Source organism: Nanorana parkeri, unplaced genomic scaffold, assembly GCF_000935625.1.
Source record: "Nanorana parkeri isolate BGI_ZX_2015 unplaced genomic scaffold, ASM93562v1 scaffold219, whole genome shotgun sequence".
In the NCBI taxonomy this organism is placed as follows: Eukaryota; Metazoa; Chordata; class Amphibia; order Anura; family Dicroglossidae; genus Nanorana; species Nanorana parkeri.
The window spans coordinates 588,023-600,252 of NW_017306487.1; the positions used below are offsets into that span (position 1 = coordinate 588,023).

A 12,230-nucleotide genomic window follows, 5' to 3' on the forward strand; every position below is an offset into this window, starting at 1 on the left:
CATGAATGTGCACAAAATAGCGTGATTATACTTGTCTGTATTTGTTATTTGTTAACACACTTTGCCTTGTATGTATTAATGTGAGAATGCATGTTAAAAAAAATGTGCAACGCTTGGAGCCCAAACTGCTGACTAAGCCCTTTTTGCCACATTTTCCAAGCACAGGGCATCCCATTTATTTCTATGCTTATGCACAACAAACACTGTAAAATGTGTGAAAATGCACTCGTGCGTTTACCAGTATAACTAGTGTATAGCTATAGTATAGCTAGTAAATACAGTGATGAGCCATGTCCATAGTAGATAGAACTCACTGGTATGCTATATGTAAATGGCTGGGTCCAAAGGGAAATTGTTTAACAAACATTGTTTGAAAAATTATTTCATATAGCTTCTGATTTTTGCTGATGTTAGAGTGACACAAACCTAACATGCCAGTGACTGCTGAATAATTACTTTAAAAAGATTAATAGAAGCACAGGTAGCTACTGGCCTTCTGGCTGCAAAACAGAGTGGGGAAATTTATCAATTTTATTGCATCATCAGCATCTTTTAAACTGTCGTATCTCTGATTTCTAGTGCATGTAGCGACAGATTTATTATCCTAGTTTGTTTTATTACTAAATGCCTTCATAAGGAGAATTGTCTCTAAGTTGCCCCAACGTCTAAACTGTCTGTAAACTGTCACAAGCTTTGTGAGCAAGAACCTCCTAGATGACAGCTGAATAGCCCTGAAGTGCTCAGCTGACTTGAGTGTATGAAGCTGAGTTATCTTTGTGATACTTTAAGAAGTTCTCAGGAGGACTTCTACAATGTGCAACCGCTTTTAATGTCGCAAATGGTGGACGCACTAATTGTGCAGTTGAAACATTATGCGAAATGTCGCAAAACATGTGCAGTGGGTCGCAAACATGAATATGTCACAAGAACACTTCAAAAAAGGTGCAAAACAGAAAAAAAACTTTGTGGTTAGTTAGCAGGACATCTTTCCCCAATTTCTCTTTCTAACAAAGACTTGACTTGCATTTTTCATCAATAGCCAAATGCAGCTGAACTTGCAGGAGATTGGAATAATGGCTTTGCGAAGGAGCGAGGACAAAAACCAAATAATGCTGTATTTAAAAAAATAAATATACTTACAACATGATGATATTGGTACGCTAATGGCCAAGAATATCCAGGCAATATCCACTTTGCTTAGGCAAATAGTTTCTCTGTGTGCAGGTTGAGTGCCCTCCTCTGTAACATGTGAAATATTTCCAGGAGAACCAGGTTTCCAAGTTCCAGCAGGTACCAGCCTGTTGAGGAAATTCCCAGTAGCCGTGGATCCAGTTGTAGACATAGTTATGGAATTCTTTGTGGTGGCATCAGTTGGCACAGTGTAATCTAATTTGGTAGTTTGTTCTGATACTGCATGAGGCTTGATGACAGTTTCCTTGTTGCTTTCTATCACAGATATGGTGCTTTTAGTATCCAGAGAAGTCTGCAGAGATGTGGGTAATGTAGTCATTCTTGTAATGGCTGGGGAAGTTCCATTCTTCCCTCGTCTAATGGAGAACAAGGAACCATTGCGATTTAACACGTCCCATAGTTTGTAATGAGTGGGTTTGAAAGGCACAGACACTGATTCAGTGTTCTTAGACATTTCACTGGCAAGGGTAGGTGAACTCTCAGAAGAAAGGCTTTGCAAAGTGCCAGCATGGAGTAAAGAGTCTTTAAGAAATGCAAGAAAAGTGCTAGTATGGTCAGTCATAGCTGTAGTCCTCAATGGAAATCTTGAAAGAAGCTCAGGTTGGAGGTAAGGTTCTGTAGACCCAAAAAACCCATCTGTCACATTTCCAAATGGTTTCTGCACATTTCCTGAATGTGTAACACCCTGAACATTGAAAAACGGTGTGGCTGTTTGTCTGGTATTGTTTTTAACAGCTTTGTTGCGAAGTGGAGACACTGAGTCTGAAGATTTCACAGACTGCCTATTGCCAGATCTTGTAGCCTTCCGGACAGGATTAAAAGGAACATCCGGTGTCACCATTTCTGCATTTGTAGTCATTTCCTTCAGGTTTTGGTAAGATGGTAAGGTTGGATGCTGTTCCTCAACTGCAAATACTTTTTTATCCGCTTGTGCCAAAACAAGTAGAACACCTGAGAAAGAGAACATTTGAAAATTAATGAAACTTGTTAGGAAAGAGATGCAATATAACCATTAGATAAATCATATTTAGCTGAAATATGAGCTAGGTGATAGTATCTCAGCAGGGGTCGCTGAGACATGTAATTTCTAAACATCTGGAGGTCTATGAATTTCCATTTTTTTGTATAAAACTGAAGTCCAGATAAACAACCAAATACACAGTCAGGACCTATTCACACGGGGTCACATGCCACTTACTTGGATTCCTGCAACAAGAACCAACAGATTGCTGCAGCATGAATCCCAGGTGTCCCCCTTCAGATGCGGCCACTGTACCCACTGAAATAATGACAGGGTGACAGCGGCCGCATACATGGTACGTGCGGTATCTCTTGCTCCTGGTGAGGCATTCCCCAGCCCTGCCCCCACAGAAGCTCCACCCTCTGTCAGGAGAAGCTCCGCCCCACTGGCCGAATCCCCACCCCCAACCTAGTGTAAAGGAGGAAGGGAGGAGACAGGGAGGAGCCTCCCTGTCCCTCACTTGCTCCTCACTGCTGAGGCGCTCCGTCCATGACAGGTTACACAGCAACCTGTTAGACGCCCATCTGAATGGAGAAAAAGCTGTCAGCTTCAGACGTGAAGCTGACAGCTTTTTACTCCACAATTCTAGGTGAGGCTCTGCCTCACCTGCCTCCCCTGACCACGTGTCCCTGGTGTACATGCGGTTTGGGATAGATGACTGTCATCTACGTGAATGTGTACAGCAGCCACATCTTAATGAATGCCAGAACACGCCGTGTGAATTGGGCCTTAAAGTGCATATACATGGACTGGTTTATCTGCCAAAGGATTAGTAACTAAGTTCAGCCAGTCTAGTGATCCCAGCACACCTGTGGTCAGTGACCTATTTTCCACCACTGCAGTAAGGCAATACAGTGTGGTTACCAACATCCAAAGTCTCCTCTGGGAAGCATGCTCAAATTGTTGACTGACAACTCTATGATTCAGAGTGCTGACCCTTCCTCTCACAAAGTCCTGCTCTGCTATGGGAATACAGGAGGCTGATATCACTCAATTTAGGCAATTTAAATAACTCTATATATAAAAAATACTTTTAATGAATAGATAACTGGGTTAAATGACATTTATATAAGTGCCCGGAGGTCAGCTTTAAAAAAAACAACACTAGCCAATTAGAATAATGATGTTCACTGAAACAGAATAGCTGCGAATAGTTTTCCAGAGAGTTACATTTCTTTTAATTTATTTGCATTATGTTTATTTACATTTATATACATTTTTTGTTTACCTGTTTTGCCTCCCAGAGGTTGATTTTAGGGCCACTTAAAATGAACAAAGAGGATTGAAAATGTATCTAAACCCAAGAACAAAATTGTAATAGAACAAAAATTAAATATTGTAGCTTACCAGCTTCTAGATCTGGTGGCTGCATTCGTTTTCTCTACCCCTCCGCTCCGGCTGTGGAGTGTCCCTCAGCATCCTCACATCTAATGTAAGTCAATGGACCTGCATTAGACGTAATGATGTCAATGGTCCTCAGGCCCCTTTCACACAGACTTATCAGGAGGGGATCCGTGCGCGGGTCCCTTCCTGATCGAAGCAGTACAGATCGAATGTCACTGCTGTGACATCCATGCTTGTCCAGTTTTTTCATTCATCTTGCGATGGAGGAAAGAACTTAAACTAGTGGACTCATCTTGGTCTATGTGTCCGTTTACATCAGATTACCCGATCTGGCACGTCGAAATGGAACACTGTTCCGTCTGTTTGACTATACAGCAGGCTAGAAAACTTCGTCAAAATTAGTTCGATTTACACTGCTCAGGTGCAAACGAAAATATGTGCGGCCGATTACCGCAATTCGTCCAGGAATTGTTTTTTAAATTACTGCTGATTGGGGCACATGCGCGCAGCGAGACAAGATGGCCGCGACCTAATCTCGCTCTGCACCCCGCCGAGACCTTAACGGACACAACACAGGCATCGCGGTTGCTGACGCCGCAAATCTCTCCCAGCGCTTACCGGACATCGGTCGGCACCTAAATATGTCGGTGTCGGGCTCCCACTTGCATGTCCGGTCGCGATCCGCCAAAGAGACACTGGCTCACGCAGCCTCCAAGATGGCGCCCAAGGACACAGGGCGGCGCTCCTCCCGAGCCCCATCTCCACCATGCTCTGCTAGTGATGCAGCCGACGGGGACTGCAGAACAAGCTCTACCTCGCCTGATCGCCACACCGCTTCCCAGGATGATCTGCTAAGACGCATCGACAGAATGCTCCAAAAAGCCCTGCAGACCACCTCTAAACAGATCACGGACAAGGTGACGCGGGAAATTCGGGAGCTGGGTCAGCGCACAGCAGATCTGGAGGCCCGGATGGATGTAACCACAGACACTATGGATTACCATGACAAGGAACTGGAGCAACTACGGGAAGACAACTCCCAACTGATGTCCAAACTGGAGGATCAGGAAAACAGATCCCGCAGATCTAATCAGATTAAATTTCTCTACTTTCGATCGAGGGAAGCTATACTACAGGCGGCACGCAAATCTCCCTCTCTCTCATTCCAAGGCTATGACTATCAGGTATTCGCTGACCTGGCGCCATCTACCATTGCAAAGCGTCGGGCTATGAAACCAGCCCTGGCGGTACTGCAACGCCATGGAATCCTTTATTGCTGGGGGTTTCCTTTCCGCCTAATGTTCACGTACACTCCTTACCAATGCTCCACTCTTTCGGAAGCCACCGCACTGCTGGTGGATGTCAGCCTCCCTGGAGATGCCCCCCCTGATCTGTCAGTCACACCTAGACGCCGTGCTCCATCGGGACGCCTCTGGACACCAACTCACCCGTCATCTCAATCAACCTCGCCCGCGGGAGGCCTCCCGACACGGTACTCCACCTCACCTGGCTGATCGGCGCCCAAGAGGAGCGGTGCGGTTTTGGACCGGGTTCCTGATCTGCGGAGTGAGTCTGGGACGTCGCAGCTAGCGGCCCACAAAGGTGCCTCCGCTCTGTTGAGCTCGCTTGGAGGTGGTGCACTTCCACCATGTTGTATGTACCGTGTTCTTTTGCTCTGGGATGGGTCGAGAATTTGTTTATTCTATGTCACACTTTAATGCTGTTTGCGCTTTAGTCAGCGCCGTGTTTTTATTTTATCTTATGATTATTTCTCTCATGAGAGTCTCGGCGGGGCAGTCACTGCACCCCCGCGTTAACCAGAAGGTCGATTCCAGCAAACCTTTTGGATCTGATTCCGCCCGGGAGCGTTGATAGCCGGAGTTTGACGGCTCGGCGCGCCAGCACAGCACAGTCCATACCAGACCAGACCAGAAAAATACTGCTTGTCTTATTTTGTCTGGTCTGGCATGCACTGGAATGCATAGAAACACATAAAAAACGCATACAAAAACACTGGAACGCACCTGAAAGCACATTTTAAGCTAAACAAAATTAAATAAACTCTCCTAAACACGGTAAAACACAATGCCCTGCGTTCCAGATCTGGTCCGAAAATGGTGTCCACCTACCCTTAGGGTAGTAAATAATAGAAAGGTAATGTGATCAGTATTCTATACTCTGCGAAGCACCGAGGTGTGCTCAGCTATGTGTACACCCAACAAAAACAGACAAAAGGAGCCTTGCAATTCTTTTATATAAAGGTGGTTGTAATTACTTGGTACAGGAAAGACTAAAATGACTCGAAGATAGTGTTACATCCTCTCCATATCTAACAGTGACACGGGAAAAGACAAAGGTTTGTAAATCTCTGCTACATACGAATCAGTCAGATCCAGGTCAAGTCAGGTAAATCTGTTTCCAGCCTGTTTATCATTGAGGGAAAAAAAGACTGCAATTACTAAAGGAAAATTGTTACTATTACAGGAAAGCTATATCTCTTTTATTCAAAGTTACTATGGTAACTTATTAAAAAATAGATTTGATAGCACAAATATTATATGAGCTTGGCTGAACAATGGTTAGCCACTGTGGGATGCCAGCTACTCTCAGTTGTGTGTGTTCAATAATCAAATATTTCTGCCATCATTTTAGAACAATGCAGCGCAGCTTAACAGACATGAGGTCTACAATAAGTCATTTTGAACTAAAGGCACAAGATTTTGAAACACAAAACATTTTATGATCCTAATGTCGGCATTGACCAGGGCTTATAATTGTTAAAGCAGAAGTCCGGGTAAAAAACAAAAACTTACCCTTGCAGTGGGGCTTCCTCCGCACTGCAAGGGTTAAATGCTCATTTTGGAAAGGCGGCTGAAATTATGCAGATATACTCACCTGAGGCTACGTCCTGTTGGTCTGGTAGACCAGTCCCCACAGCCTTTTTCCCCCTAGGCATCAGCAGTCTTAAGCTGCCAATACACTTTGCGATCATTGGACAAAACTTCTCGTCCGATGATCGAACTGTCGTACGATTTTCGTACGGCAGCCCCATCCTGCATCGATTATCGCAAGGTTCAATCAGCAGTAATTTTTTTTTTTCAATCAAGAATTTTTTTTATTTTGCTTTTTTTCATACAACAGTAGATAGGCATATCAGAAGCATGTGTTCACATATGATGGTTTAACATGGAAAGCGGTGAGCCTCTTCGCTTCTTATACATTCAATGTTGCCGTGAAGGCACTATACAGTGATACAGACGTTAACGGATGCCATTTAACATTTTTAAACCATTAATCCAATACAGTCAAGTACTACATGAGTACTACAGGTAACTGAGATAAGTATAGATGGACGTAGGGGGTCGCGTATCTCCCGCACGCCACCCTCGCCATACATCGAGGTAAGGAAAGGGTCGGGGGAGGAAGGATAGGGAAGGGAATGGAATAGGGTTCAGCAAAACAGTACAAGTGGGGGATGAGGGAGGCCTGGCTGTGAGGGGATCCCCTCGTGGGGTTGGGGATTCCAACCTCAAGTTCATAGTGCAAGTAGGCTAGCATCAAATGAATGTGCTTGGAGATGTTGGATCCAAGGGCTCCAGACCATTTCAAAGCGAGGGACCTTGTCAAGCAACCGTGCTGTGAGGCGCTCGTTGATGAAAAACCAGTGGATTCTACGTTCCAGCTCTGCAAAAGGCACAGTGGTGGATTGCCATGACTTCACCACTACCTGCTTGGCCGCTGTTAGACCGTGGAGTAGGAATGTATGCTGTTTTGGTGTAACACCCTCAGGGGGCAGGTTGAGAAGAGCGACTTTCGGGTCGGGCGTCAGTGTGAGGGCCGTGACTGTTGACAAAAAGGTAAAAACTCTAGTTCAGAAATTCTGCACAATGGGGCAGTGCCACCATATATGTATATAGGAACCCACTTCACCGCAGCCTCGGAAGCACTGCCCATCGTGACCCGGGACAAACGACCTGAGCCTACTAGGCACCAGGTACCACCGATATAGAAGCTTGTAACTGGTTTCCAGGGACTGCGTGCTCTGAGAGCTAGACTTGGTCACCTCCCAGATGTTGTTCCAGCTATCCTCATCCATGGGACTACCAAGGTCCTTTCCCAGGCTAGCATGTAGTTGTGACTGGGCGGTGCTACACCCGACAGTACCTGGGCATAGAGTTAGGAGATTAGACCTGGTGTAAAGGGTCATTTGAGCAGACCCGTTTAAACGAGGTGAACATCGGGCCTGTAGGGAATGTTGGAACTTGTGCGGAGATTAAAGGTTTGACCTGTAGGTAGCGGAACAGCTCACTTAGCCGGCAGTTTAAATGTAGTATTTCCATCAAATATATATTTTGAGGTATTGCATTGTTTACCTTAACCCCTAAGTGTCTGCAGTCTGGCCATTAGCGTTCCCACCCATGGGTTGCAATTAACATTCCGGTTTAGAACTAGGAATGCATATCTGGCCCAGTTCTCTTCTAACCCCACACTGACTGTCGTAGCTTTGGGTCTTCCCCTAGCAATCATGAACCAATCATTAGGGCTCCTGATCAAATGTTTACCATGATAGCCAATTATAATATCACGTGCAGGTTGGAGGGTTATTTAAAAACAACCTTCATCAGCTTGCAGATGCCACTGCAGCCTGAAGACAGCAGTATAGTTGTGTTTAATATTGCAATTGGCAGATACAATTGCATTATGAAAAATTCATTATTTAATTTGAAAAAAATCTAAAAAATAAAACAAATTGCCTGTTTGATTATTTGTCAGCCTAATATAAAAAAGGTAAGCAGACGATTAATTAAAACAGTGTACCAAATAAAAGTAATACCTTTCCTTAAAAAATGTAAACATTATTTGGTGAGCGACCTCAAATTAAAGTGATTTTGTATAGGGCCTTGGCATTTTTACAAGCACATGGCACCATATTTTTGCTGTGGTACTAAATACATAGATTTATAGTTTAGCCAGCCGAGAGAGCTCTTAATAGTTCAGTGCAACAAGATTATTTACATATTAATTGCCTTATTTGTATTCTTTATTTTATCACTAGACCTTGACATGTTTTATGCTATTTTAATAGCTAGACTGCTATGGTGAACTGCTATGATGAACCACAGTCAAATATAGATGGCTGAACATTGCTGTAGTATCTAAGAAAGCATTAATCTATTTGGACCTCCATGGCCACTCCATGGAAGCCTCTGTTGGTTGCCATGCAACTATCAGTAATGCTGCACGCAGTGCCTCACTTGAGCATAACCGGCCCTGTGTGTATTCTGCTTTACTACAGAAAATAAGAAAATATTGGATGCTTGATTATATATTACCTTTATCATTTCCAGTTGAATAAAAACAATATAATAGCAGGAGGTTAATTTAAATTACAAGATATGCTCTTCTCCCAGCGCATGGATTGCCTAAACACTCAAGCTAATCTGGTTTTGGAGGATGTACAAGTACTAGAAAAGGAATACATTAAGGAAAGGATTCCACAAATGTGTTTCTTTATTTGGAAATAGTATTATTATTTACAATATGCAATGGTGGGAATGTATCAAACCTGGAGCAGACAGAATCTGGAGCAGATGCCCATAGAAACCAATCAGCTTCTCCCTTCATTTTTTTTCGTTTAAGCTTTGAAAAGGAAAGATGGTAGGTTGCCATGAGCAAATGCTCCAGTTTCTGTCTGCTCCAGTTTTGATAAATTCCCATCAATATATTTTCAATACCCACCAATGTTTTTCCCCCCGTGTGTTCTGTTTATAACTGAGCTTTATCAGAGCTAGTTTGCTAAAACTGCATTGTCAATTGCATTTCAATTAGCAAAACGACTGACTCTCATTGTAAACCTGTTTACATAGTACTTGCTTTTCTGTGTAGCCACAATAAATAACTAAACTCTATGTTTATAATGTGTATAAATAACTATTTGACAACATAATAATTCCATATTTATTCTCACATATGCACAAAATTGCTTATGGTCTTTTTGTTACAACTTTCAGAGAGCCTGCCTTCTGAACTCAACATCTGAACAATGTAACAGTATCATTACTTGGTGGAAGCAATGGATGATGGGATATGTTTTTTTGAGACAACAAGATCGCATCACATCAAGCAGCAGGGAAAGCTGCAAAGCACACTCGGAATTTAGGAAGTTGTGGGGAGTGATGGGCAGATGGAAGGCAGCACACATAGAAAAGGGATTTTTTAACATGAGCTTTGATTGCATTATTAAAAACAACTCTAGTATGTATTTCTATTATAATGCGGATATTATAACAGGATAGTATAGGCTGGGACTTTACAACTCCTTTAGGAACATGCACATATTGCCAAATTTAATAGAATTAGGAAAAGCTCATATATTGCCACAGACCATATTCACTATGTTCGCTAGTACTGGACAAATGTTCTAGCAACATCCAAATCCTCCTATAGAATTTAAACATGAGGAAGGAATAAAAGCCATTTATCATGAAAAGACTGTGTTAAAGTATTCTGTACTGCACATAGGGGATGATTTATAAATCATCGGCCCAGCCATACGCTGGCTGAATACTATTCACATGGTATACTGGCCACTTGTGGTGCAGTGCAAATATTATTCGGCCAGTGTATGGCTGGGTTGTTGATTTAAAAACCATCCACATATTGTTTAAAGGAGTTGTAAAGTCCCAGCATATACGGTACTATCCTGTTATAACATCAGCATTGTAATTGAATACATATTAGAGTTGTTGTTGATTTTTGTTTTGGCTTCATTTCACCTAGAAGACTGAGGACATCTTGTGGTGGAAAACAAGACTGCAGTGGACAGTTCTAGAGTGAAGATGAGTATTGCACCAAGAGTGTTTTTTTGTGTTTTGAAACCAACTAGCGACCATTTAATTATTTGAAATATATTTAAACATATAAAACATAAATGCAATGATAACTGAATATTTAGATGCAAATCTTTTCATTTGATCTGTGAATGCTCTTATAGCTAGACTCATATAAATACAGCTGTTTACATGGCTGAATCTATCTGTGCCCAATGCTGACACGTTACAAATGCGGCAAAACATGCTGTGCATTCACATTTTGCAAGTGTGAACAGGGCCTTACAGTGTATTGTAGGGAAGGCAGCTTTTCTGCTGGACCACTATTATTATAGATCAAGGAGCATATGATGCTTAATAACCGGCTTTCACGATGCCAGGGTTAGGTTGTGATAATGCCTCTCAACCTACACTACACACACACACATAAAAAATAATCAACTATTAATAAAGCTCATCTGTACAATAGATGCACAATGTTCAAATGAAAGCTGTTGAGCAAATCTGGTTTCTCTCCAATTTTATACTTGCAATTAGTTTTCACATTGCACATGTGTGACAGACTGAATGTTAAGCCTTGTGGCAAGTCTGGGCAGGAAGTTAATAGAACTGCATAGCTAGAATTCATAATGACTTGGTTTATGCAGTGCAAATCACACAATCTAGCAGTCTATAAATAGGTCTTCTTGTAGTGTGAAAGTCGAACATGCAGTGACATGCTTTAGTATCAGCCACATAAAGAGAATGGGTCCTTTGTACAACCTCACAAAGGGGCATATTTATAAAGCAACTTCACCAATCATTCGCTGACAGAGGCCTGTTGGAAGATAGTTCATATTTATTAAAGCCCCTTTGCCAGCTAGATTTGTATATGCATTCAACTGATCCAATCTCCTTCTTCCAATACTTAGGGCTTCACGTATAATACTTCCCCAAGGCTATACTGTTTGCACGACTTGAATTTATCAATGCCTTCAGTGTAGCCCACCACCTGTGGATGGGAATTCCCCCTTTCCTCCAACCTCCTGTTGTGTTTCCACGTTCTCAATACAGTTCTCGGATTGATCAGTTTGTTCCGAATATTGTGAACCCCATTGACGATTTTAATAAGGTCTCCTCATAATCGCCTGTTTTCTAAGGTGAATACGTTTAATTAGTGAAGGCGGGTCTTCTATTCCTTTAATTCATTATGTAGCCCTTCACTGATCTCTCTCCAGATCGAGGACGTCTTTTCTGAAAGTTGGCGACCAAAACTGCACCGCATACTCAAGATGAGGCCGAACCAATGATTTATAAAGTGGAAGTATTACTTTTTTATCCCTTGCTGCAATACCTCTTTTAATGCAGGTCAGTATCCGGTTTGCTCTGCAGGCTGCTGCATGTCATTGCTTACTATTGCCAAATCTGTGATCTATGACCACCCCCAGGTTTTTTTCCATGTCCGACTTCCTAACGTAGCACCCCCAAGTAGTAGTTTGCCTCCAAGTTGTGGATCATCATCAACATACAGTATGCGCCCAAAATGTTATCACTTCCACAGAAACCGGGGGCAGATGTCAGAAAATTTGGTTGAATCCAAACCACGCTTCCTTTATAAAACTTAAACTTATAAAAATGCTATGCTTGCACGGCACTAGTACCCCTAGATGAGGCTGTCAAGCAGGGCTGTAGCTGTCATGGGGCGAGTGAGGCACTCGCCCCAGGCGCAGCTGAGAGGTAGCGCAGCCAGGGCTGGCCTGGCTTCTCCTCCTCGTCCCTGTTGCCATAGCAAGCACACGGCACCATTGGCAACAGGGGCGCCAGGCGGCCAACACAGCCGTGGCTCAGCAGGAGAAGAGGAGCGG

At 43.0% G+C, this 12,230-nt stretch overlaps 1 protein-coding gene across 1 annotated transcript in view; it reads right to left on the minus strand.

Moving 5' to 3' along the window:
* Positions 1 to 12,230, minus strand: part of TMEM108 (transmembrane protein 108) — a 152,290-nt gene that overhangs the window by 20,639 nt on the left and 119,421 nt on the right. Inside the window, exon 4 of the mRNA XM_018555947.1 lies at positions 1,141 to 2,142. Coding sequence (XP_018411449.1) covers positions 1,141 to 2,142 — 1,002 coding nt within the window. The remainder of the gene's footprint in view (positions 1 to 1,140; positions 2,143 to 12,230) is intronic.